The sequence below is a fragment of the Labrus mixtus genome, chromosome 21 (assembly GCF_963584025.1).
Source record: "Labrus mixtus chromosome 21, fLabMix1.1, whole genome shotgun sequence".
Classification (NCBI taxonomy): Eukaryota; Metazoa; Chordata; class Actinopteri; order Labriformes; family Labridae; genus Labrus; species Labrus mixtus.
Window position 1 is genome coordinate 16,069,122 of NC_083632.1, and position 27,890 is coordinate 16,097,011.

A 27,890-nucleotide genomic window follows, 5' to 3' on the forward strand; every position below is an offset into this window, starting at 1 on the left:
AAACCTGCACAAGTCTTCAGGAAGTGAGAGTAAAAAAAGATGAAATGATTCCACATTTTTTAATGAACTGATGGGTGTGTGCCGAGCTCAAGAATGCCCATGTGGTAGGAGGCAGAGATTATTTTGATTTCAAGAGGATTTGATGTGCTCTCCAAGATGACATGCACACTTACATCACAAACGCAAAGACTGTGGATTCTAAGTGTGGTTTTGATCGCAGCAGTTGGAGGTAAGACTTTTAATTTTTGATTGACTTAAGAGTTTAAAAGAAAACACGATTTCTAGTTTTGAGAATGTTTTTTGTCTTGCAGCCTTAACAAATGTGAATGGTAAGTGTTTAAGAAAAGCAACCCTGGCTGCTTTGTTTGGATATGTCAACTTGTCTTCTATGGTTTTCTAAGTCATCATTCTGCCTTGGAAAATGATGCACTGTTTATTGAGCAAGTGAATTTCTGTTAAAGCTAACTGTTGTGCGGTTCACCCTGTGATCAGGACGTTATTTATAATTGGAATCAGTCATAAGGTTGTGGCTGCATTTCTATATTTCATATTATCTTCAATTTTTGAAACTGCTTTTTCATTTTAACATAGAGGTTGCAAATGTAAGTAATGATTATGTTGTTGTGTAATAAACATACAATAACTCAGTAGCTTTCAATTAACATTTAGCTTAGAGGTAAATATGAGTCTCGACCCTTTCATGCATAGTGGTCACTACAGTGGACAGCTGTTAGAGCTGTTTAATACTGACTACATGGGTTTTGATGGAATGTTTTCACATCTGCAACTTTATTGGACCTTATCCCGTACACTGCCAGAGTACCAAAAACACAATTTAAAAATCAAAACGACAAATGGAAGGTCAGAAATACCATGCAGCACAGGACAATCTTGCAAATCTTCCTCTTCAAGAAGATGATTTTTTGTAACATCAAGTCAAATCAAAAAAGACATATAATTGTTTTAGGTTTGTGGTTGATCAACTGTCTACTGAATTGAACAGAGCCACCCCGATCCCCTTTGGTACCCTATAGGCAAAATTTGAGCTGATGCCCCATATTGCAACCAATTCACCACCAATCACAATATTCATACACTTAAAGAAAACTGGCATCCAGCTTTATGTTTTTACAGCTTCTCTTCATAAACCTGATATTTAGTGTCACTCACTTCTGATAACTCGTCTGCCCTCCTCCCCACAAAGAGCGGGTAATGAGCAGCAGTGTTGTGATTCATGTTTACAGTCTGTGTTTGAGCAGGGAGCAGGAAAATATAACCTTTTTAAATAGGTGATGTAGTTAAGCTTTATTAGCACAACAATTATATTAGATAAAATAACATTAAGTGACAGTAAAACATGTTTCCTTCTTTTTCTTCTTCTTATCTTCAACTGTTCTTCCTCACTCATTTCGGGTACCAGGGCGCCCCCTATGAATGGCAGGCGCCCCTAACATTTGCCTATACTGCCTATGCCACGTGCCCTGGAATTGGATGTTAATCATTGCTGGCTTTATTTCAGTTATAATGAATATTATTATAGAGACTTTGCTGTTCTGATAATATTTGTTGTGGAGAAACTAGTTTTCAGTAAAACAATTGACTTATATTATTAAAGTGAATCTCACAGTTTTATTTAACAAAACAATATTTTTTAAAGTTATAACTTTAGTTTCATTCAGTGTGCTTCTATGGAGAGAGCTCAAATCCTAATTCAAACCCATGCTCGGATTTGCTCTCCCATTAAAAGTCTGCTGTTGGAGAGTTCCTGGAAGCCTCCGGGGAAAAAAGTTTGGAGGTAGTTTGATCTCATCAAGTGTACTTATTACTGCGTAAAATGTGAAAATGAAAATGTGTTTGTTAAAGAAACGCATCTTTTATTTTGTTTATGCATAAAAAAATGAATGAAGAAATTCTTCTGCATAATGTCCACTCTAGTGGACACTTCTGTAACTTGTTCAACATAATGATTTAAAAAAATAATAATAACGTCACTTTGCATGCCCTAAGAATTGGAAAGCAACATTTAAAAAAAAGAAGCTCAGTTACTTATGAATAAAAGTGTTCAAATGAGAGGCGTATAATTGTAAACCCTCAGATTTTTATTTAAATTTGAAGTAAAAAAAAAGATAATCACAATTGTTAAAAACTCCTTTACATTAAATTCAGAGTTTTTTGTGCTTCATTCAGCTTATATTCTATAGATATCAGGACTCAGCAGCCACTGAGGTCATGTATCAGAGTTTCTGTTAATTATCTTGAGCAAACAGGGGCTTGAGTTGATCTGCTGTGTATGAGCTTCTCTGATGTGTTTAAAGTCCAATGGCAGGAAAATCAAACACACATACTGTATAAAAACACAATTCAATGTAAAGTAATATGTTAAGCAGAAATTATTCTTTTTTGAGAAATAAATGTTATTTTAATGTGTCTTTTGCCTTGCAGTGGAGATTCCTTGTCCAAAAGGTGGGCGGATCCACCTGGCCAGCCAGAGATGCTATTGGCTTTCTGAGACGTCATCTTCATGGTCTGAAGGACTGGACTCATGCAAAGGCTCCGGAGGAGGAGATCTGGCATCAACTTCCAGCCTGGAGCTGCAAACCTTTATATTTTACTCCTTTCCAATGTGAGTATTACATGCAGTAGACTCTTCTCACATGTCTATAACTAATATAATAATGTATGCTTACTTTTGTGTTGGTTTAGGAAAACCACTTCATGGATATGGATAAAGGGATCAGAGGGGGTACAGTCTGATCAGGCTGCAGGTGTGGAGCCAATAAGTCCTGCATGGGGGTCCAGAGACAGTGTGACTCCGATGTTGTGTACTCAAATGTCTTTAGGGACACAAGGAAGATGGAGGAAAGCTAATTGTACTGCACCATATCTCTACCTCTGTGAAAAACAATTAACTGGTAGGACCCATATGTTTCCTAAGATCAACAGAGATACTTATCAACATCAAACACTCTTCACACGTTGACAATGTTTAAGACCTAAACGAAACCTGTGACATGTTTGTTAGTTAATGTTTTTCTTACTTCATTTTTTAATTTGTCTTAAAAGTAGTATGATGTGACATGTGACAATCTCTCCTTATGCAGAGCCTTTACTATCAGTGGACAGTTATCTAATTGGATTGGTCTTCATGTCCGGCGTCTATGCACAGACTCAGATACACCCACTAACTTCCGCCCCTGACATCAGCCAACTGAAAGTAGAGGTTAGTAAGGTGTTAACTTCAAACACTGGTTCAATTCAAAGTGGTTGCAGAGGTAAGCCTCTCTTGAGGTTTAATGGTAGTAGATCAAAAGTAATGGCTAAATGGATGTAACAAATTAGAAAATGAATTGGATGACAGATTGAGTAGTTAGGATAGAGGGGAATAGCAAAGAGGTTACTTGATAAAGTTAACAAAACTAAACTAATAACTGAACTAAAATAAATACACTAAAAAAAAACAAGCAAATTTATATCTGTTTCAAAGGAACATGTGTAAACATTCAAGGTGTTGATGCTGACGGGAAACTTGAGCGTATCCTACAACTCTATCGGAGTAAAACAGCTAAATTGTTTGGGTGTATGAAAGATAAGTTAAATTATGAAAATGCATACATTTATTTATTTTAGGGAAGTGTGCTTTGACACAGTGTATTATGAATACACTAACAAAACAGTTTACACTATATTATATGTGTAAGATAGGAGTGTTCTAAGTCACATCATGTGCCATGTTGAATTATAACTTGAGAATCATGTTATTGTATTGTCTTTTAAACCTAGGTCATAATCTGCAACTCTCGAGTTCATTTAGTGAGACAGACTTGATTGTATGTATGTTACCTAATTTTGTCAACTTTGCCCAACACACACAGATGCAGCTGTTCCCTGGGATGTGGTTCAGTCATGCTGGTCAGCTAGTATCAGTGGAGCTGGTGGTTCAGCCCAGTACAAAGTCCTCTCTAGCCCGTGTCCAGATCCTCAGACCCTACTGCAATCCTAACCAACATTTAGTACCTCCAGGTACAGAGCAATAGTTAGAACTGTTGTCCCAAAGCTCCAGTATGTTAAGTACTGTAGATAACAAGTTCTTTTGTGATCCTTAGGTTGTAGTTCCCTCCTTAATCCATTCAGCTGCTGTTCAGCAGTACCTCTGTGTAACACCACAGGGGGCTGCAGCAGGGGTCAGTACTGGTGCCATCTGCTGGAGGCCTGTGTGTGCACCACTTGTCCCTGCAGCCCCTATGACTCTGCAGCAGAGAGCCGGGGCTTTGTTCTACCTCCTAGGTATGCTGCATTACCACCCTTCTATCACCTGGTGGCAGACCTGCCTCTGACAATAAACCCTAGCCCTGATCTCAGCATATTAAGTGTGAGTTACATGTTATTGGCTTTTCTTGCTGCTATTATGGTCCCTTTATGTTTGAATGCAAAAAACATAGTTTTAAAAATAGTTTCCTGACGCTATTTCCTGTTTTGTTTGTGTCCTCTGTAACAGATGCTTCTTTCGAATCGAGAAATCCTGGTGTACCCTGATGACATTGTGGCTATACAACACACTCGCGACTTCGGAACATTTTTACACTGCCTGAACAGTGATGCTTCTCTAAAATCCCCATGGCGCCAGAGTTACATGTCTCTCAAGGGGACGGAGTGGGGAGGCTGGTGGGAGGGGGCCCTCACTTCCCTGCCCAAAGAGGGACAGTGGGTTGATGGGGTTGTGTGTGATCTGAGGATGCTTTACGAAGACAATCTTCCTAGAGGCACAGAGGACGATAACTTAGGCTCCTCCTTTAAAGAAACAACCACAGCTCCAGTAGTTTGGGCCTGGGAAAATGGTCCTACTCCAAGCACTACATTTGGATTGAACATCGTCCATCCTGTGCCAGATAAAGATAACCAGATTCATGTCCAAATCAATGTCCCTACACTGATTGTTGTAAAGGTCCTGTCTGGGGAAAATGCCATGTGCTCATGGTCGGCCCCAATTCAGCAGACAGGAATCCCCTTTCTTCCATATTGCCCTGAAGAGGTGACTCAGTTTTTGCCTGACTGTAAGAGGCAGCCCCATGATGCCTGGTTCTCATCTGTGATCCTGGTAATTCCAACAGAGGGAGTTCAAATGCTGAACATCAGTGTGGTCAATGCAGTTAGCTCTCAGAATCTGAGTGTCGAGGTTTGTGGATATACGGCAGTCACAGGACTCAGTGTTGAGCCACACAGATGCAGGAGGATGCTTGTAGGCGTTCCACAGGTGAGAATTCAAAAATAAATTCACAACATACAAATCCCCCCTTATTTGACTATTTGCATTGGTTAATAGTGGGATCACCGAGAAACTCTAACAGCGTCTGGCCAGAACCATTGTTAAGAGTTGAATCTCTTTAAAAGCATTAGATTATTACCCAACGTCATGATCCCAAAATGATTCAAATAAATGTTTGGGATATTCCCCCCCAAAAAACCCAATAACCATAAGACTTAATTTAATGAAAACAAAACCTCATTCTACCCTTTCACATTCTGTCAAAGGAAGTTGGACGTACAAACTAAACTACAGTGTATATTATCTATATAATAAACATTTATATTTTCTAACATTGATATGTTTGTAATCCCCCCCCCCCCCCTCTACACATTGTAGTCCTTTATGGCCAGAGTGAAGAGTGGCTCCTCTGTCATATTCACATGGGTGATTGACAATCTGGATAACTATGCTCATGAAGGAAAATCTTACAGTATTGTGTTCAAGAAACCTGCTGAGTATAAGTTAAAGGTAAGATATTGTATTTCCCTTTATAATGTTGTATTTGCTTGGTTACTTCTTTTTAATGTTTTTTTGTTTTTTTAAATTGAGGTTCATTAAAACTAACTGATGTATTGTTAGATAATATATTAAGTTCTTTTTTTTACGATCACCATTTACATAAACAATTGTAATTAATCTCTGCTAGGTCACAGCTTCCAACCCTGTAAGCTCCCAAAGCCAGCTGGTCCTCCTGACTGCTGATGAAGTTGCCCCAATGGCTAAGCCAGAGTTCTTGTTTGTCAGAGAGGTTGTAGCTGTGGATGCTACAAGTCTCTTCTGCCTCAGGGTCAAAGCTGACATGTCCCTGCCAGTCACTTTTAGGTAAGGGTTTTTATATTTCACAGATGACCCAAAGATAAACTCAAATAACATCATTGTGATGGCATACTGTGTATCCTTGATATCACAAGAACCTGTCCCTTAAAAAATACTTCTCTGTAATACTTTTACCTGGTTATTTTAAATTCCAATTCTGTTTTTGTCATGTAGATGGGATTTTGGGGATGGGAGTAGCAAAGTGACCCATACCCAGTCAGCTCCATGTATGACCACACAAGAGAAGGAAGTGTATGTTCAGGACTCAGTTAACCATTCTTATTCTTTCAAAGGTAAGCACACATTAACTGTCATTGCTGGGACTTGTGAATGTTTTTATAGTAACAACTAGGACTGTAAATTATTTATATATGTATTATTTTTTTAAATAATAATTGAAATTTAGAAAATTTAATTTAACTGTTCTGTACTTGATATTCAAAGTTTAATTTTCTGTCCTGTTTCTTTTATGAAGATGACTTCACACTTCATGTAAAAGTCTTCAACCAATACAACACTGTTGATGCATTCACGAAGATAAGCGTCCGGCCTAAATTACATCACCTCGATATTTCCTCTACCCCTGCTGTGCCCCTAGTCAAACAGACCCTCCTTTTGGAAGCTTTCCCAGAACCATTCACCAATGTTGTCCTTTACAGATGGGACTTTGGGGATGGCTCTGAAGCGTTCCTTGGTACCAACCGTAAAGTAAGCCACACTTTTGCATCTGCTGGAGTTTATAACATCACAGTGTGTGCCAACAACACTGTTACAGTTCTGACCAACTCGCTCAACGTCGAAGTCATGGAAAACATTTCTGGATTGACAGTCAGCAACAATGGACCCAGTGAACTGAGCTCTCCTACATACTTCAGAGCTACAGTGGCCACTGGTACAAGTCTCATGTGGAAATTTGACTTTGGGGATGGGACCCTCCAGGGAAACCTTAGAGATGGTTCAATCACCCACATCTATAAATCACCAGGGAATTATACAGTAATTGCAACTGTCTCAAACTCTGTCAGTCAAGCTCATCAGTCAATCAGTGTAGAGGTCTATAAGTTAGCTGTTAGTGGAGTTCTTCCAACAGACTGTGTCATGAGTGGAAAAGAGATACAGCTTAGTGCTCTAGTAAATGGGAACATATCAATTCTAACTTTCCATTGGTTGCTTGGTGATGGATCACCTCTGGCTGTAGTGAAGGGACAGTCAACAGCCCTGCACAGATTTCAAAGCCCAGGATCTTTTAATATAGGTTTGACTGTGTTTAGTTCATTTACATCTGTGTCATTTAATACAAGTATATGTGTGGAATTGGGAATAATTAACATGACAGTGCAGTCATCATGCAAAGTAGTGGCAGTAGCAGAAGAGGTATGCTTCGAAGTGTCGGTATCCCCTGATCAGATGGAAGGTTACCTATTTAGGTGGTTAAGAAGTCCATCTAATTTCAGTGCAATGACAAAGAACTCTGAACAATGTTTGATCTTTATGTACGAAGGAGTTGAAGAGATATCAGTAACAGCAAGTAACAGAGTCAGTAACAAAACTGCCAAAACTAGTGTCATCATTCAAAACCCTGTTAGGAAGCTGTCAGTGGCCCATGACAGTCAAATGGATACAATGACAGTCAATAAATCAACATTTTTTTGGGTTGTCAGCTGCACTGGAAGCAATGTGTCAGTGCTATGGGACTTTGGAGATGGCTCTAAGGTGGAGCAGGGGCAAAATGTGTCACACGTATTTACCTCGAAAGGTCAATTCACTGTCACTGCCACGGCATTTAACGCTGTCAGTCGCCATTCTGTAACCCTAAAAGTCAATGTTTTACTTCCTGTATCAGACCTATTACTTAACACAGACCAGCCATATGCTGCAGTGGGAGAAGAAACTTTAATTTCAGCATTTAGCAGTGCCAACAGTAGTACAAACTACTACTGGACAGTCGATGGTGTCACCTCAACCAAACAAGGTACTTATCAGTTTCAGTTTACTTTCAGGAAACCTGGAGTCTATCAAGTTAGGGTTATAGCACAGAACTTGGTAAGTAGAAGAGAGGCAGCTATTTTGATTGAGGTCTTTGAAAGAATAGAGGGTCTTCAGATAAAATGTCAGAGCCTATCAAACATGAAATATGTACCTACAGAAGAGGAGCTTCTGTTTATTTCTTCAGTCACCAAGGGCTCTAATGTGACTTATCACTGGCTTGCAAGTGGAGTGAATAGACAAATTGCTGCTAGTGGCAATTGGTTTCAAATGATTACTGAAACTCCTGGACAGATTTTAGTTCAGCTAAGAGCTTCTAACATGTTGGGTGAGGTCACCAGCATTGTTTCTTTAGAGGCAGTACAGCGTATAATTGTAGCAAATATCTCAAAACAATCAAACATTTTTGCATTAGGTAAATTGGTGAATATGTCTGTATCCGTGGTTTCTGGGTCTCACCTACAGTACTTCTGGTATGTGAAATCTGATATATTACCCCTTAGGACATGTGTCCCATTTCTACTCCACACTTTTGCAAGTTTGGGTCACTGTCTTGTCAAAGTTTCAGTTCAGAATGCGCTTGGCTACAGAAATGTCACCTTAGAGTTAACAATTCAGGAGGAGGTCCAAGAGGTGGACTTTGAAATTGAAGGACAGAAACTTCCATTCTATATACCTACGGGTGCTGCTGTCAAACTGCATGGGCTTAACCAAGGGGGTAGTGATCTGAACTGGATCTGGAATGTTTACAGTAAAAAAATGCCTTTTAGTGCTATTAACCAGACCTTTATCAACACTTTTCTACATGCAGGCATCTATCAGGTGTCTTTGAATGTCTCAAATGGGATAAATTGGCAGAAAGTTTCACACATTGTTACAGTCCTTGATGCAATCACAGGGCTTATGCTGAACACTTCCAAGTCTTCTGTCTGCACAGAAGAACAAGTAACATTTACTCCAGCAGTCTCTAAAGGAAGCAATGTAAGCTTTGCTATAGCAATTATAAATAAAGACTGGAGTCATAGTCTGGAAATGGTTGAAGGGCAGTTCACCACATCAAGCCTTCCAGCAGGAACAAATCTACTGAAGGTGAAAGCTTGGAACCAGGTCAGTTGTTCTGAGATGTCTGCCAGCATTCTGGTCACTGAGCAGATTCAAGGTTTACGACTTGTGAACTGTTGTTCTGCTGATTTAGAGGCTTTCAAAGAAATCCAGTTTAAGGCAGAAGTTCAAAGTGGACCTCCAGTCAACTATACCTGGGTATTTTATTTAATGGGGTCTGAACCCACATGGCTCTTAGGCCAAGAAGTGATCTTTACTCCACAAGATAGTGGTTCATTGTCTTTTAGTGTGTTTGCCACTAGTGGAGTCTGCTCCAAGACACTAAATGATACTCTTACAGTTCATTTGCCTCTTAAGCATGTTAACATTGTCTGTGATTCAGAAAGAATATTTGTTGGACATTCTGTCAAGTTTTCTGCAACAGTAAATGGAGGGAGCAACCTCAGTTACCTCTGGAACTTTGGAGACTCCTCTGAAACAATGCAAACAGATGATAGCACACTTCAGCATACATATTATATTCCTGGGAAGTATAGTATTGTGGTCAAAGTTCTCAATAGTGTTGGCCATGTGTCCACAAAGCTACACATGGAAGTGGAGGAGCTCCAGTGTACCAGCCCACAAGTTTCCTTTGTCCAGAACCAATCTACCATCTTCAGGTCTAGACTGAATATCTTCGAAGCAAGGGTGGACAACAACTGCTCAGTTTACAAAACCACGTACCTATGGGAGATATTCAGAGAGTCAGATTGTACCAATGGCAATTTAGAATTATATGGGAATAAAGTCGTTCTTAAAAGCAAGGTAGATAGAACTTCACCTTTTCTTTTAGTCCCCAAGCTTAGTCTTGACGTGGGACAGTATTGCCTTCTATTCAAAGTTTCACTCCAGGAAACTCCTCTTGTTGTCCAACAAAGAACCACTGTTAAAGTGGTCCATGCCCCGCTAGTAGCTGTAATCAAGGGAGGCTCACACAGACTGTGGCCCAGCACCAGTGATCTTGTCCTGGACGGCTCTGGCACCAAAGACCCTGATGTAGAGCCTGGAGTGGAGGATACACTACAGTATAACTGGACAATGATGACATTGGTAAAGGCCTCATGATGTTGAAAACCTTGTGTAATGACTGAAGGTGATATTTAATGCTATTATTATGTTTTGGAAAAGTCAGCAGTAGAAATTGTATGATGATATTTAAAAACAGTGGACATGGTAACATTCATTATTTGATATCCTACTTAAGATTACTGTAGGTGTAACCAGCAGATGTTTGTTTTTTACAGAATCACAGCAAGTATCATCTTGTAGAGCAGCCTTTAACCAGGAGTAACAGCAGTAAAATTACTGTATTCAGCACTCAGCTTCAACAAGGCACAATCTATGCTTTTACCCTGACTGTACACAAGGCAGGAAGACAACATGGCCGAGTCAACCAGACAGTCAGTACTTTCCTTAATTTCACTCTATTCTGACACAAATTGTTTGCTTTTGCATGGTTTGTCACATAACATATTTTCTCTCTGTCATTTTTTGTAATTTCAGTTTAGTTGATAAAAGATAACATTTTCACATGGAACATTAATTGCAAATTTGTAGTTTTGGTAATTGTGAAATAACTTTTAATAGTCATAGCAACACATTTAGTTGAACAAACCTTGTTAAACATTTACATTAAAAATACTCTTCTTCTTATCTTTAGGTGACTGTGTGCGGTTCTGCATTGCTTCAAGTGATTGTGGAATGTGTTTCATGCTCTGTCCTGTTCTCACCTCACACTATAAGTTACAACATTCCCATCATTCTCTCAGGAAAATGTGAACAGTGTGATGGCGATGCAAAGGTAAATATTCTGATACTATCTTACAGCCATTTTGAGGAAATTAACAATGATCAATTTTAATTGTTCTTTTCATGGTTGTCTTATTAACAACTGTCCATGTCACTGTCCATGGACGATAAAAACAACAGCCTTTATTCCAAAGGATGGTAACATTTAAATAAGAGATTTTTATGGGGTGAAAAATTAAATTGGTAAATACAGAAGCCACTGAAGTTTAGATACAGTTTCAATAGAGAATGATTATGTGCAAATAAATGTTTCTTAGATAATTAATATCCAACTTGGCAGTTCATCTTTATATTTAATCATGGCGATACTTAATAAGAAAGTTAGTTTAGCACAATTCTTTGCTCCTATATGTGCAGATATACACAACTAAACCCTGAAAATGGCATTTTACATCAATTTGTCTTTTCACAGTACAAGTGGAGTGCTAAGGACCAGACTGGCATGAACCTTGACCTTAATGAGGTATCCACCTCGACAGGGAGTCAGTCTGCTAACTTGGTGATAAGGTCAGGTGTTCTGCAGCCAAGGCAGAGTTATACCTTCAGTCTCAATGTATCCCAGTCTGGCAGAGTTCAGTGGGGCAGTGCCAGCCTCACAATACTACCCAACAATCCACCTCATGGAGGCCTGTGTGAGCTTAGTCCACAATCAGATATCCGTCTGCTGGATACATTGGTAACCTATAACTGCTCAGGTAATACTGTGGTGTCATTGACAGTTTTGACAAATCCAAGTGGCAGTCCAATAAATTATCTTTCAACAATGTTCTGTTGAGCCAACACGTGTTCCCTTTTGGCAGGATGGCAAGATGAAGAAAGCGAGGCCTCGCAGCTTATCTATACATTCCAGGTGGCACCATGTGAGTCCACTGGCCCAGCCTGCCCCCTGCTTACTCTGTACAGGTGAATATATAGCTATGCTTACAGTAGAAAGGATCTGAGGAAAAGGAATATTCCTTACTTGAATGTTTTAAAAAATCGTTTATGTATATTCCCCCCCCCCCCCTAGGGGTACTCGTTCAACATATGGCACCCTGGTTCCAATGGGAATTCCTTCACCAGTTAAAAGCAGACCAGTAATTATAGTGACAGTGCAGGTGGAAGACTTTCTTGGGGCAAAGGTCATAGCTCTGAACAGGTTAGTAACCAGAACATGATCAGTTCAGAACAAAAAAAAAACTGCCACCATTTGATCATTTAGGTAGTTACACGTGATGTAAACTGTCTTTGTCATGTTTTCGTGAACTCTCACTTAATTTAATTACTCCTTTCTATAGAGTGTTGACTGTTGAAAATCCTGCAGGGGACAAGGTTGCCAGTCAGTGGCTCATAAACAAGAGACGGACAGAGCTTTGGACTTTAGTCCAGCATGGCAACCCACAAGAGATCATCCCTTATTCTATTGCCCTCACCAGCCAGCTCAATCAGGTATGGTGTCAGAATCTTCTCTTCTTATCCAGCTCATGGAATGATGTTTGATTGATAGTAATTACCTTGCTATTATCAGAATAACTGATAACTATGACCATATTGTGTGTAATATTCTTAAAGGTTTATATTTTGTTTGAATATGAACTAACCTGTCCACAGATGGAGTCTGGACAGACTGCCAGGGAGCTCGAAGTCAGGAGAGAGACACGGGAAAATGTGACCCAAGCCCTGGCCTCTCTGCCTGTTTCATCCTTGATGGACGTTGATCAGATCAGCTCAGCATTGTCACTGTCCACTGTATGTAATCCCCTACCACCTACTGAAAGTGCTTTAGAGGAGACACCTGCTAGATGTTAAATGAAAAGAACATAATTTTAGTCTGTTGAGAACCTTTGCTCTCAGTCTAAATATCCTTGTGAGAAACTGTACTAGATGAAATAAAAGCAAAAAGTTTGGATTGGAATATTGTAGGTCATTTTTGCTCTATGCCCAAGTTGATTTCCACAGTTTGATTCTATCTAACACAGGACCACAAATTAAAAGGTCAAGAAAGCCATTTTACACCAAAGATTTAGCTTAAATTCTTAACAATTGCTTTATTTGGAGTACTTTATTCTCACAAAAGTATGAGTTTGTTCTTGTAAATGTTTGGTAATTTTCAAAAACTACCATGATTTTGAAAGTAGCAATCCCTCAATGCTCCGTCATCACCCACCCCCTCCCCTCTGCTCTCTCAAAAACCACGCCCCTCACTTACCATGAACAAGCGCCGTTGCTCCAGAAGCGGACCTCAGCTCATCATTTGCATTGTGTAGAAACTACGTCAGCGAGACAGGGAGGCGTGATTGGTTCATCAAATTGGTACCTCGTGGCAGACATTGGTCAAAGTTTTTACATGCTTAAAACTGTTACAGGTGAAGGACTTTCTTCATTCCTTTTTCAGAGCACATGAATGATTAATTTCTGTCGGGACCTAAAGACAATTTCAACCGAGATCTTAAAAAGTGTATCTGGAGAAAATTACCAACCCTGCCTTTTATCTTGAAAATGTACGACTTTGATCTCAAAATTAGAAATCTTTTTCCTTTAACATGGCCCTAATACTCCGTCATATAGATGAACAATCTGTGAAGCTTTAATTCTATAAAAAAAATAAAGACCAGACTATTCTATGTTTTCTCAAGGCTGTTCCTAGTGAAATGGCGTGTCGTAACTGCCAGGAGAAGGTTCTTGAGGCAGTGCAAAAGATGATCCATGTGATGCAGGAGCAGATGAGTCCTGGGGCTTTGTCAGCTGAAACAGGAAGAAACATCATTAACATCATAGGTCAGCCACAATCTCCTGCATGGAACCAACTGATTGTGATCAGAATAGTTGACAGTGTTTTCTGTTTTCTGTGTTTCAAGGTAATACGCTGGCTGCTGTGTCTTTCAGTTCTCATCGAAACTACTCCAGTACACTGCAGCCAGCTTCTACAATATTCCTGTCAGCGCTGGGTCATGCTGGTGCCCTAATGCATTCTCTGATGCTTGCACGTGTGCCCGGTGAGGCACCTCTTTCACTCTCCAGCTCATATGTAAACACAGTGGGTTTCCATGGAGACCCCTCTGACCTCCTGTGCACTCCCCAATCCAGACAAAACAAACATCTTCCCTGGTCATCAAGTGACAAATCGAAGGGTTCTTATTGTCACTTTCATATCCCTACCTCCCTTACTACTCACCTGAAGAACCAGGAGTCTGAAGTGGTACAGCTTCTCTTTGGTATGGATGTAGATACAGAATCCAACTCTTTTTTGACTGCAGCAGACCCTCCAATTTCCACTACTCTGGTTGCAATGGAGCTAACCACACCTCAGGGCCAACCAATACCCATCCAGGATCTGGACCCTGAACAGGCCATATGGGTCACCCTGCCAAACAAGTTCCCTTTGGGACAGAACGATCTGGATGGAGATGGCGGCATAAGTGAATCTGGGAATGGGACATGTCTTACTGTAACATTACCAACTGAAGGAAAGTTGAACTTTACAGTCAACGCTGTGGATGGTCTGGATGAAAACGCAGGTTTATATATATCCTTCAACTTCAGCCATGATTCAGGTATAGTAAATCCTCTGGACCTTTTTAATCTAGACTTTGCACTTAGTTCTGCTAATGACCTTTTGCTACATGTTCATGTCTTCTTCTGATACAAAGCCAGTTTGCATTTCTTTTGAGCCCTTGTATGTCTGTAATTTGTCTGTATGTAATTATATAATCTTTAAAATATCTCCAACTTAAAGATCTAAGGATTGCTTTTGTGGACAACAGAGATAACATTTAATGCAATCAATATAAACCTCAAAACTATGTTTTTTGCACCTGGTCACTTTAAGCTGCACTTACTAAAATGTTTCTACTAAAATCGGATCAGATTACCCAATGCTAAAGGCTATCCATGGTGAAAACCATCAGCTAAATATGGAGTTTCCTTCAGCCTTGATAAACTCTGAGTTCACTACCTGTTTAGCGCCACGCAACAGGCATACAAAGTTAAGGACAAAATCAGGGGTAAATTTGAATAGCATTTGATATGATCCAGGTTCCAGAAGCAGGTTTCAACCTCAGAAGTTGATATTACAAATATATCTTAAAGAAGAGAGTTTAAAGTATTACATTATAGTAAAGTATATTCACATTGTTATATGCTTTCGCAATATCTTCACATTCATGCCAATAAAGCTTCCTGAATTGAATTGAATTGAATTGGGGGGAACTAAATAATGTTAAGATTGATCTTTATCTGGGACTGGTAGATAATAAGGGACCTGTTTCAATTTAAAAAAAAAAACATTTAATGCTGCTCCAAATTAAAATATTCTTAAGCTAATTTTTTATATTATTTAAAAACATCAAGCCAGTAATATATTTGTTGGCCACTGGGTGGCAGTACAATTTGTGAACACAGCATGATGTCACAGTCGATGTTTAAAGGTATAACTTTTCCAAACAGTTTTACTTCCGTTTAGATTAAATCCTGCCAATATATAAGAAACAAACATCAATATTTAAGGCATGGCCACCTATAGTATAATGTAATATAGTGTGGTTGTATAGATTGAAGTGAATCTTAGAGCTGCTCAACTAGTTGTTACTGCTAATATTACATACTTTTACCATTATTACTGACATTGTAGCAATAATCTATCTTATTCATTGTTGTTGTTGTTGCTTCAATGTCTGTCCCTATCCTTCTTCCTGCATGTCCTTCTATCACATTTTTTCAATTCAAACACAGTTTCAACAGATGGCTGTTTTTTCTGCCTCTTAAATGAAGTTTTTGTCTTACCACTGTTACTTTGCTCATGATGGATTAATGTTGGGTCTTAGATAACATAACGATGAGTAGGGTGTTTTCTCTGCTCTTTTTAAATATAATATAACTAAAAGTGAGGTCTTGTACCTGTTTTTTGTAAAGTGTCTTGAGATAACATTTGTTATTAATTGGCAATACACAAATAAAGAATCTTAGATATTTGAGAATAATAATTGATAAGAATGCAAACACATTTGTCAATAACCGTTACTTTATATCTGTCAGTTTCGGCTTGTATTGCAAATTTAAAGGATGTTCTGTCACTGCATTATGACCCACTTCTACAGGACCCAATTCTGTTTGCATGGGACATGTAATGATTGAAGTGAGCTCCTCACTGGCAGGAACAAATACATCCCTGGATTTGTCAGTAAGAAAGTTGTCTCTCACTCTCTCTGCTTCGACCACATCAACAGAGGAAACCATCTTCCTTTCTCCGCTGTGAGTCACCGCTCTTCTCTATGAATGTCTGCTCTGAATGATTGTTCTTTTGCTGAATGAAGTAAAAGCTCTTTTACCTCTCCAGTTTAAACAGGACGAACAAGCCTCTCTTTGTAAACCTGACCTCGTCGATGGGAGACGGCTGCCCTGTCCATGTGTCAGTGTGTGTGTTCAGCTCTCTGTGCCAATACTACAGTGTGAAGGAGAGGCGTTGGAGCAGTGAGGGCTTGCAGTCACTAGAAGGCAGCACGCTCCATGCAGCACACTGTCTCACCAAGCACCTTACACTGTTTGGGGCCAGTATGTTTGTTCATCCTGGGGCTGTTGTACTGCTGCCACCGGTTTGTGAAAACACAATACACACACACTTCTGAGTAGATTCTTCAAATATTTCAAAAAGTAATTTATCAACTCCCGTCCTTAAATAATAGAGTAAGTCAGAACTATAATGAGAAAGTCATCTGCTTGTGCTCACGCCATCCCTTATCTGTGCAGCCAAGTGGTCCCACACGAAACATGGTGGTGGGGATTGTTTGCGCAGTCCTGGTTCTGATTCACGTACTGGTGGGTCTCATCGCCCATAAACTGGACCACTTGGACAGCTTGAGGATGAGCCAGGTCCCTCTGTGTGGCCGACCGGGGCTGTACCACTACAGAGTGCTGGTTAAGACTGGCTGGCGGCGAGGAGCAGGTCAGCCGAGGAGAAGAATGCATGTAACTGTTTTAATTTACGCAACACAAATTTAATGGAAATAACTCTGTGTCATTATGCATCAGGCACCACAGCCCATGTTGGGATCTGTCTGTACGGTGTAACAAAGAGCGGCTCTCGCCATCTGCAGAGGGAGGGAGCTTTTCAGCGTGGCGGTCTTGACCAGTTTCATCTGGAAACAGATGACAACCTGGGGGAAATTTGGAAAATTCGTATTTGGCATGATAACACAGGTAACTGGAAATGAAATTGTTGGTGTTTTTTTTTTTAAACAAATAATATCTCATATCAAAACAAGTAATTTAAAATAATTTGTTAGTTTTAATGGAATCAAGCTAAATCATTTCTTCTTCTATGATATAGATATTTGATTATTTTTTACCGCATCCCCACAACAAATCCAACTATGTCATTGAGGAAGAGAGTTAACCAATGATGTGGATTTCCGTTGTTGATGATATGTTTGATGATGAAGAAATTCGCCGTTGAGACTGACTTGCTTTTAAACAAAATTATTTATTAACAAGTTGCAGAATCACTAAACACGTCTGCCCAGGAGAGTCAAGAAGCCAATAATGATCTCTCTCAAACATACTGTACATTGAGAGTGCTATTTATATATAATGTCACAGGACACTTGAGGACATCTGTTTTCTGTCCTTGGGTATCTCTCTGGCCACAGGGGTCCCCTTGTTTACCTTCCACTGTGGGAGATCCTTATCTTAGATTTAGGCATTGCCTGGCAAGTCAACACCTATCCTGCCAACAACACCTCTGGGCAAACATTCAACTGAAAGGGGACTCCTCTTATCAGATACAAATTCTTTCCAGATGTGTGCAGTATACAACTTAAAGAGCAGTATAATATCTCTCGTCCTAGATATTTAAGACACTTCACCAACCTTCAAACTTACACCGCAAAGTCCTCTGAATACTTTATGGGAATGTGGCTGAATATCTTGTATGTCAATAAAGGTCTGGACCCGTCCTGGTATGTTCAACATGTGGTGGTCTGGGACCCTCAGACTGACCACATGTTCTTCTTCCTGCTGGAGGACTGGCTCTCCGTGGAGAATCAGAAGAATAGCACTGTGGAGAAGGAAGTGCTGGCTTCTTGTAAGTTTAATGCTGTTTAATGTTAAGTAGAACAAGCTAGATCATTTTCCTTAAAGAGGGGCATGCAGTTTGTTTCAGTGAGTAGCATGTAATGAAACATGTAAATCTGCCATTGCATTGGCGTAGTTTTCATTTGCAGGTTTAAGAATAAAAGATGGAGGTTGGAAGTCATCGATGAATTATAACATTTAATATTCGCAGAGTCCCGTACAAGCACACAGAGACCATGGTGTAACTCAAATGAAGTCAGGAAACGATGTGGTGCGCTTGTCCAAACAACTCTTTCAGCTTTTTAATTCAATCTGTCCCAGGTCCTGAGGAGCTTTCCCAGTTTCAAAGGGTCTTCAGTACCCAGTTCATGTTTGGGATGGTTGAGCACCACCTGTGGCTTTCCCTTTGGGAATGCCCTGCCCACAGCCGTTTGACCAGGTGTCAGAGGGTTACATGCAGTGCCCTTACGCTGCACCTCTACATGGCAATGGGTGCTCTGTGGTACGTGGCTGTTGGTACTGAGGGCAGCAGGTAGGCTTCTTTTAAGTCCTCGATATACACAGTACAGTACAGTTCTTCTTATAACTAAAATTATTTTATTAAAACTGAATATTGATTATTTCAAATCATATATTGCATTATGAGTTAAAAAAATTATAATGTAATGTTAAAGTGTTTGTGGCTGAATCAAGGTGACACTGTCTTTTCATTAGTTAATGCATGACATCAAATTCAACATTTTCCATTCAACCTGTATATCAGTTGCTTTTTACAGAGTTGACAAGATGAAACTAACACATGTCCCTTTACCACAAGTGGACCTGTTTCAGCCCAGCTCCCAGTAAACATGGAGGCGATTGCTGTGGGGGTGACTGTTGCATTACTGGTGTTTCCTCTGCAGTGCTGTCTGTGTTTCCTGTTTGGAAAGTGTCACAATCAGGTAACTTCAAACTGCATACTATCATGATGCATTTTGTTTCTGTCCTCGAGTGACCTGAATCAGTTTGATTGATCTTACTTGGAATAACAAAAGTCTCATCAGTCAAAAATGCCTGGTGCCTTGTTTGATGCAGGTGGCCGAAGACATGCCAGATCATTCTTCTCTCGTGTGTCACACTGTTGAGATGGACGTCAACCTTGGCCAGTCAGCGCTCTCTGGCCCCTCCTTCTTGTCACTGGCAGACTCCTCTGGCCCAGTGCGGGACAGCCCTCAATCTGTGAGAGCACGCACATGTGAACACATACACATAAATAAACGACTGGTCGTCTTTTCCTTGCTCATTAACTGTTTCTCTGGTGTCTGTAGTTACTGGAGAGCAAGGTGTTTGACTCTAGTATTCTGGACTTTTGGTCAGCATCTGGCTTGGTGCCACAGACATTCAACGGAGCATGTCAAGAGGCGGGCACAGAGACACTGTGGTCCTGTGAAAGCCTACTCAATCTACCAATAGACCCATATCTCACCGAAATGTCACCCGCTCTTGGCCGGACAAACCAGCTGAGGAGAAAAAAGGCCCTGATGCAGCGCTGCCAGTCCTCATCTTCCTCCACTTACCCCACGGCTGCGTCTCTCTCTCCAGTTTGCACATTTGCTCTTTCAAAAGGCATTTTCAGTTCCCACCAATCCCCTACACATGGACAAAGGGTCTCCACCTTGAACACCCACTTTGTGCAAGCTCATAGCCACAACCTGACAACATTTCTAACTCTCTCTGGTGAGTAACAGCTCAAATTAACTCAGAAATTCACATTTAATAAATACTAACAAATACCTCTGATGAGTCCCCCTGTCTTCAGCCATGTTGTCATGTCAAAGTCTGTATTGTATTGCAAAAATCACCTTGTTTCTGACCTCTTAATTGTATTATGATCCAAGAGGAGGATCTTCTGATGTCCATAGCAGCGGCATCAGAGGACCCAGTCGAAGTAAATAACAGCAACTCAGACAGTGGCCGGGATTCCCCAAGAACCACGTCATCACTCTCAAACATGTAGGGGTCACTTCTGTGAATCGCACAAACGCTAGATCATGGATTAGTTGTCTTCATTTTAACAAATCACTTTTCATTTTTATGTCATATTTTGTGATTTTCAGCCAGAGCACCTCTTGCAGCAGCTGGTCAGAGCAAAGTGAGGATAAGTCACTTTTTGGTGATACCCACAAGCCAGATCCACAGTCCTGCCCCTTCCTGTCTGGTGCAGGACTCTACAGGTGTCCCTCTGTGCTATCTGTAGACTCGATGGCCAGCACCTTCCTGCCAAGCCCTTCTCCAGACTCTTCACGCTCTTGCTCCGCCACACGAATAGGTACCAAACCTCTGATTACTAATCCTATATGGTAGACAAACATTCCCTCACCCCCGACATGCTATTGACAAATATGAGATGTCTTTGCTTAGGAGTGCATTGGATTCAAATGATTTTTAAAGTGTCTGTAGGTACATATTTTTAAAATAATGTGTTCTTAAAGATGAATAGTAAGCATTTTCCTCCATTTGGAAAAGTTCCCCTTTATATTCTGCTAAAGATGAAAGAAGATTTAACATTGATTCTTCTTCAGCCACGAGTTGCCGTTAATCGACTTAATATTTGGATTCAACAAAAAAAAACGTCTTACTTTCTATATTTTCATATTACTATAGAGCTAGTCAAATTCTTCTACATAAGAAGTACCCACTATAGTACTATATGGTTGGGTTTAAAACACCAAGTAAAGACCCGCTTATCATCTCATTTTCACATCCTGAGTGAACAGAGTTTAAGGTATCTGTTGTCCTCCACTCTAGGTGTTGCTCGAGGTAAACCCAGCTGGCTGCTCCCCCGCTGGGTGCTGTGTGTGATTTACCCTGTGGTGGCTGTGCTGCTGGGAGCTTGCATAACTGTGGTTGGAGTCTATGGCAGCCACATGTCCAGGACAGTAGTCCTCATGTGGCTTGTTTCAGTGCTCTCTGCCTTCCTCAACTCTGCTTTACTGCTTGAACCCCTCAAAGTGAGTTCAGACATATCAATTAAGTAATCGACTTCATAGATTTTTGGATCATCTTCACTTTGATTTGTTTCTCCATCTGTCTTGCTCAGGTGTGTGTGCGAGCCTTGATCAACACAGCACTTTGGAGGCCTGTGGACCCAGAAGTGGAGGACAAGCTTGCTCAGGAGTCAACTGTGGTCAGGGCATTTAGAGAGCATGGTGGAAAGGTTAGACCACCATGCGGCTACGGGCTTCTTCAGGCTAAGGAGGAGGCCCGAAAGGTCCAAGCTATGCGATCACTTATGACGGTGAGACTTAAAACCCATCATGACAGTTCAGTGGCAGTTAGCCTCCAGAATCTATTTTATATATAGATGTTTTGTGTAAGTGATCCTCTGCATCCGTTTTGCAGCACGGTATTTGCCAGCTGTTATTTCTGTTGCTGGTGTTGATGGTGAACTACCAGGACAGCGTAGAGAAACAGGAGGGCAGACTGCTGCATTCTGCTGTCAGACACCGACTACACACAGCACCCTTGGGAGTCCCTAACCTCACATCACTCAGAGAGTAAGGAAAACATTTTGCTTTCTGCTGTCGAAATGCTAAAGCATACCAGTTGCAGTTATTTAAATATGATCAAGGGGTGAAAAACCTTGAGAGGACCCTGTTGTCCACTTGACAGTTGATGATGTCATGTATTTGTCTTTATCGGCTGTGCACATATGTCCCTCACCAACATTGGTATTGTGATGTCCTGCATCACATGTTTCACTTACACACACACAATCTAAGTCTTGTGTTGATTTTATTTTTATTTAGCTGGTCTGAAGCAGAACAGTGGATCAACCACACCTTGGTGCCGATCCTACACCAAAGCCCGTCACTACGTCTTTTAGGATTCCCACGGCTGCAGTGTAAACATACCCTCAGTCCTCTGGCTACGTATTTCCTGGGAGATAACAGCGCAACAACCAAACAGCTTGTTGCTGACTTGCACATTGCAGAATGGAGCAAGAAACAGTGAGTGAATTGTTTCCAACTATAGGAGCATTCTCTAAGATGGATGTACCCATGTATTAATTAATACCTGCCTTTTTAAGATACTCATTTTGCAAGAAGCGCATTCTCTGGCGGACCAAAATAAAGTGAATAAAGAACACATTGTAATTTTTTCAACAATTAGAAGGGCAAAAATAGACAGCAATAATAATAATAATAATAATAATAAATTAGATTTATATAGCGCTTTTCTAAATACCCAAAGACGCTTTGACAGGAAACAACAACAAAAAACTAAGCAAAAACTAAGAGAACAATACAAAATAGAAATAGTGTCAAGGGAAGAGGATGAGAGTCAGTGGTTGTAGGCGGTGATGAAAATATGAGTTTTTAGGGATTTCTTGTAGGAGGTGAGTGTCAGGGAGTCTCTGATGTTTTTAGGGAGAGAGTTCCAGAGGGTGGGAGCTGCAATGGAGAAGGCCCTGTCCCCCTGCAGGACCGAATGTTGGTCCTGCAGACCTGAGAGTGCGGGTGGGAGTGTGTCGGTGGAGGAGCTCAGACAGGTAGGGGGGAGCCAGGTTGTGGAGGGCTTACAACATACAACATGAGATGATAATTTCCGCATTCAAATTATCAAATTATTATTGATAATTTTACTGGGGAACTAATTGTTCTGATGAGTTTGTTTTTTTTTCAGTATCAAACATTAACATTCTTGATCTTAACCCTCTGTAGTACCCATTGCAATGAAGAAATTTAAACTTTTAGAGAGTAGGGGGTAAAATGAATTTGGTCTGTTACTCTCTTTAGTAATTATAAATAAAGTTTTATATGAAAAGTTCAAACAATTATTGAATTTGATACTTTTAATTGATTTAAATTCACTTCTTACATCAGGTTGAAAAGTCTTTCAATGGACTTCACACACTCCTACAGAGAGTCTGCTTTATTTGTGTGTGTGTCTGTACAACTGGAGTGGGCTGTTACACAAAGACTCAACGCCTTTCTCTACATCCATCCATTCCTTATCCCTTCGTTATACCATGGACTGGACCTGCAGACAGCTCTTATGGTAACAATCATTTATCATTTCCACTCATTCATATATTCTTAAACTCTAAAATTAATCCAAAGCATATATACGGCAGGTTCTCCTTCTCATCTCTGGCTCCATCATCTTGTTTGGAGAACTGTGGTCAATGTCTACTGAGAGTGCCCGGTGTCTGCATCAAAGCCTATTCCAGCTTTTTCTGGCCTTGTTGTCCATGGCAACAGCTATCCTGCACTTTTGCTTTCTGTCCCTGGTTACTTCCTCTGTTTCAAAAGTAAGAAAAAATGACAACATGAATCTTCTTACATCCAAAATGTTTACTTCCACATGAGTGTCAACTGATCTCTTAAATAAACGTAGACACTAGCCAATATAAAGAACATCGAACCCTTCTCATCTCATGAGGATAGAGGCTGAGAATGACAGCCATTTTTCAGAAAAGCAATAAAGAATGCTTTGCTAAGACTTGTTTTTCCATGCAATGCCCATTTTTTACAGTCCATCTAACACTTTAGACCACAGAATGGATGAGGAGCAGAGTGACTATGATGGTTACCGGCACATATATGCAGATGTCTGTTCAGAGCACTTAATGAAATGAAAATGTACAAGGACAATACAACTAGGACTGCATGTGGAAAGTAGCAGGCTACCAATCCCCAAATCTTTTCCCTAACAGATATCTGTCTAAAGAGATTGGGTCAAGAATAAAACCTTTGTGTCCTTCACTAGGAGTCTAGCCAGTTGATTTCCTATTTTTCATAAGTTAAGAAGTTGCCCTCCATGCTTTAGTTTTTTTTTTAAGAACAATAAAGATGATTTTTTGGTTGAAAATGTCTTGATGACTAACTAATAACCTGTATTGTGCCTTTTAGCTGAGGTCCAAGCCAAAAAACTACATAAACTTCCACAGTGCTGCCCTTTTGGAACAGAGGTATTCTCAGTGTGCGGCTGTCCTGCTTACCCTACTTGTGCTAAAGGTAAATGACATCTCCTGTTATTTAATATCACTTTGTGCCACGACTTTCCACTGTATTTGAATTTCTTATTTCTATTGCTTTGTTTTTCAAGCTTCTGGGAACCTTAAGGTTTGTGCGGAGATGGATGCTGTTTGGTAAAGTTCTCCAGAGAGCCTGGAGGAAGCTGTTGGCTCTGTCTGTGCTACTATTCTTGCTGCTACTACTCTGCACCCACCTCGGAAACACTGTATGTGAGGAAAAGTTTCAATGAATCAAATATCTACAAAGAGAAACTGGATTTGATATGCAAATTTCTTTGTTTCAGCTATTCTCCCATTCAGTGGAAGGCTTCTCGTCAGTCTGTCAGACTGGAGTCTCAGTGCTGTCGCTCCTGCGAGGCCGAAAAACTCTCCAAAGATTGTGCAGGTTCCACCCTGTCCTGGGTCCTCTTTATGGACTCCTTCTTGTGGTGGGAGGTGTTTGGCTCTTAGTCAGACTCTGTGGCGCTGTTCTTATCCATGCATACAGGTATGCAGTATATGTACACTTTATCAGTAGTATGACAGGTTTTATAAGTCAGATAAAATCCCATGAATGCACATGTAAGAGGGGGTAAACAAACTTCTTTTAAAATACTTCAACTTGGTACTTACAGTAGGTGAACACTTCAGCAGAGTAAAAGCAGCAAAACAGCAAGATCAGTTATGACAAAAAAATATTTCTACAAATCTTTGAAAAGGAACCAAATACCAAACACCAGCCATATTTACAGACTTCAATAATTAGTCTACATGGTGAATGCTACAACTAGATTAAAAACAAATAGCATGTGAAATGCTCCTTCAAAAGATAGAACAATATTTTTCATCACCAAAGTCAACCAATACTAATATACAAACATATTATATCATCACTCCAATTTCTGTATTTAAATAAATCTGCAGAGAGAGGACGTTCTAGCCCATAGCAAACACAAATGATGTTCTCCTGCTGCAGTAAAGAGTTCTAACACTCAGTAGATGAAGCAGAAACTGAACACTCCTAGGGGACAGAGCTCAGTGCTATTGCATTCTATAATGAGCATCATATTTTCTGACTGCAAAATGAAAAAAGGGATAATGAACAAACATTTTTGAAGAGTGTACTGAACAAGAGATCATGGCACCAACCCATCTGATTATACTAATTTTGATTTTTTTTTTTTTTGCCAAATATTCAGGCTCGATTGGAATTTAAAGCCAAAATTAATTATTTGATGAAATTTCAGATTTTTCTTTTCTTTTAAAATGCCCGTTTTCATTCGATCCCATCCCATTCTTGAAAATACATCAGACAACCAGGCTTAAATGATCATAATTTTGCCAATGAACTTGCCTAATTCACAGAACTTTGCTACTGGAACACTGCTACAAAAGTTTTTAAAAAAAATTGCCCAGAAGTCCAACAATTCGTTTTCTCTGTCCTTCAGGAGAGAGCGGGCTGAGTTGTACCGACCAACCACTGAACCTCAGGACTATGAGATGGTGGAGTTCTTCATCAAGCGACTCAAGTTGTGGATGGGACTCACTAAAGCCAAAGAAGTAGGTAGTGCATTATTTTTGGTGCATTTGTTTGTAGAAATTAGAATTTTTAGATTCAATGTTTCTGACTCTACATATTGTTTTTTTCCTTTTCTAGTTCAGGCACAGGGTAAAGTTTGAAGGTATGGACTTGCCACCTTCGAGGTCCTCACAGGAATCCTGTCCCTCTCCTGTGTCTCCCTCTTATTCCTGTCACCACTCTCCTTCCATTAGCTCCTCATTTTCATCCCACCGTGCCCTGTCCTCAGCTCTCTCTGTGAGGTCAGAGGACTCTTCAGTGTCTGAGTCTGGGATTGACATCCAGCCCTACCTGGACCGCCTGCTGCCCGGTGTCAGTTCACTGCTCTCTCGTTTTGATCAGGTCAATCAGATTACTGAGGATATTCATGATCTTGAAATAAAACTGGAAGAGGCTGAAACTAGAAGAAGAAAGAGGTCGATCAGTTACAAGCTCGAAAGATCAGATATATACAGAGAGTCAGCAAACCCTAATGATCTTGAAGGAGAAAGCAGGAAAACAGAAGAAGTTAGACACAGGAGGACAGGTTTTTTTTACTCAAAATCAAGAGTCTCCCTGCCATCAGCATATCCTTTCACGCCCTCTAAAATTCTCAACCCCTCTGCATCTACCTGCATATTTCCCCGTACACGTAGTGCCTACTCTGAGTCTGAATCGGCACCATATCAGCCTCAGGGATCTAGCAACCGCCATACGTCTGAAGCTGCCAAGGATGCTCCTGGAAACTGTGGTTCGCATACTGCAGGTTGTCTTGGATTTGATGGGTTCCACCGAAGAAGGGCTTGGCATTCTGGGAGTTCTCATTCAGCGGATGCAGTTCAGAGGATTTTTCTGACCCAAGGCGGAGTGGCTACATGTGGCAATGGAAGAGAAAATGTAGCACTCACAAACAGCAGACCACGGAGTGACCAGGGGGTTAGAAGGGACATTAGCAATGGAGTCCCAGTAAAGAGGAAGGCTTGGATCTCTGAGCCATCGGAGACTGAGCAAGAATAAACATGTGCCCAAACTTGAGCCTATTCTCCCACGGGTTAGAAGAACCCACTGGACCTCTATATGTGTTTTATATGCAAACGCATGTGTGGAACAGTTGAACTTTCGATGTTGTCTTTGACACTGCACAATGGTAGGGCTTCGTTCTCGTTATTAAACAAATGTTAGTCAATGTTTTATTTGTCATTAGAACACAGAGAAATGCTTAGTTCAAACCAGGAGCTTGCCTGTAGCCTTTGTTGAGATACTGAACAAGTGTGGTTTGCAATGTAATCTCTCAATTATTTTTGTAAATTGAGTCTTTTCTGTGTGTGGGTAAAGGAAAGTTAACGTTTTTGGAAACTGAGTGACACTTTTACTTTGTAAATAATGCCTTTTTTAAATCTATATTGTATTCCTTTAAATGCAATTATATGTTTGTATATGTATGTATATATTTTCATATTTTTTAAAGATTATGTGGATATTTTTTCTGCAGAAGAACAAAGACCTTGTGACAATGTCCTTCTGTGTCATACTAGCTGCAGTAGTGTGTGCACTTGTTTTTTTTGTTCATGTTTTTGGTTAAGACCTTGATATAAAAGTAATGTAACAGAAAACACTGTTTTAAAAAGAGACCACATGAGACCTGCAATTAAATAAGTACATAAAATGTCATGTGTGGGACTGCACATTAGTGCTCTGTCTATCACCCTGCGCCTCACAGCAAGGAGGTTTCTTGTTGGAATCCCCAGCCTTACCCGTCCATGCATGGGTTCCTTCCTGTTATGCAGCTTCCTCTCCTACAGTCAGACATGTGCAGTAGGTTATTGAGTGACTCTAAATTGCCAGTAGGTGTGAATATGAGGGTGACCAGTTATTTATCTCATTATTCTAGCCATGTGATTGGCTCGTGACCTCTGTAGTTAAATAGAGATTTGGTTATATCTCCAATAGGACGTATAATTGGACTACTGTCCCAGTACCAGTATACAAGCACCTGGGAAAGACAATTTATTGACTGAAGTATAGTATGTCCAACTCTTAGGTGGCAATATCCCGCTTTTCAGCTAGTTGCTATTGGGCCCACTCAGATAGACGTTAATTATTGCTGTTATTTTTTATTTTTTTATTTTTTTAACATGGACGTTAATTTGAAAAAATTATAAATCGAACATTTAACTTTGGTTAAATTTGGTTTCCGTTAATGTCATTTTCATTTCTTGAGTTTTCTTTTTCCAACTAAAATAAATGGTAAATGGACTTGAGCTTATAGC

General features: G+C 40.2%; 1 protein-coding gene across 1 annotated transcript; it reads left to right on the plus strand.

Moving 5' to 3' along the window:
- pkd1b (polycystic kidney disease 1b) lies at positions 1-26,655 on the plus strand. The gene is made up of 41 exons (XM_061028037.1): positions 1-229; positions 2,443-2,623; positions 2,704-2,912; positions 3,102-3,220; positions 3,873-4,020; positions 4,104-4,369; positions 4,496-5,251; positions 5,642-5,766; positions 5,975-6,127; positions 6,296-6,414; positions 6,597-10,258; positions 10,869-11,009; positions 11,430-11,712; positions 11,818-11,920; positions 12,027-12,155; positions 12,295-12,445; positions 12,608-12,745; positions 13,633-13,774; positions 13,855-14,550; positions 16,093-16,246; positions 16,422-16,587; positions 16,742-16,937; positions 17,024-17,191; positions 17,934-18,074; positions 18,386-18,596; positions 18,882-19,005; positions 19,139-19,282; positions 19,372-19,780; positions 19,942-20,056; positions 20,161-20,372; positions 20,852-21,054; positions 21,144-21,341; positions 21,446-21,600; positions 21,853-22,053; positions 22,930-23,104; positions 23,181-23,357; positions 23,959-24,063; positions 24,155-24,289; positions 24,368-24,570; positions 25,511-25,622; positions 25,720-26,655. The coding sequence occupies exons 1-41, from the start codon at positions 157-159 to the stop codon at positions 26,635-26,637; spliced, it is 12,216 nt and encodes a 4,071-aa protein (XP_060884020.1). The 5' UTR covers positions 1-156; the 3' UTR covers positions 26,638-26,655.
- The last annotated feature ends 1,235 nt before the right edge of the window (positions 26,656-27,890 follow it).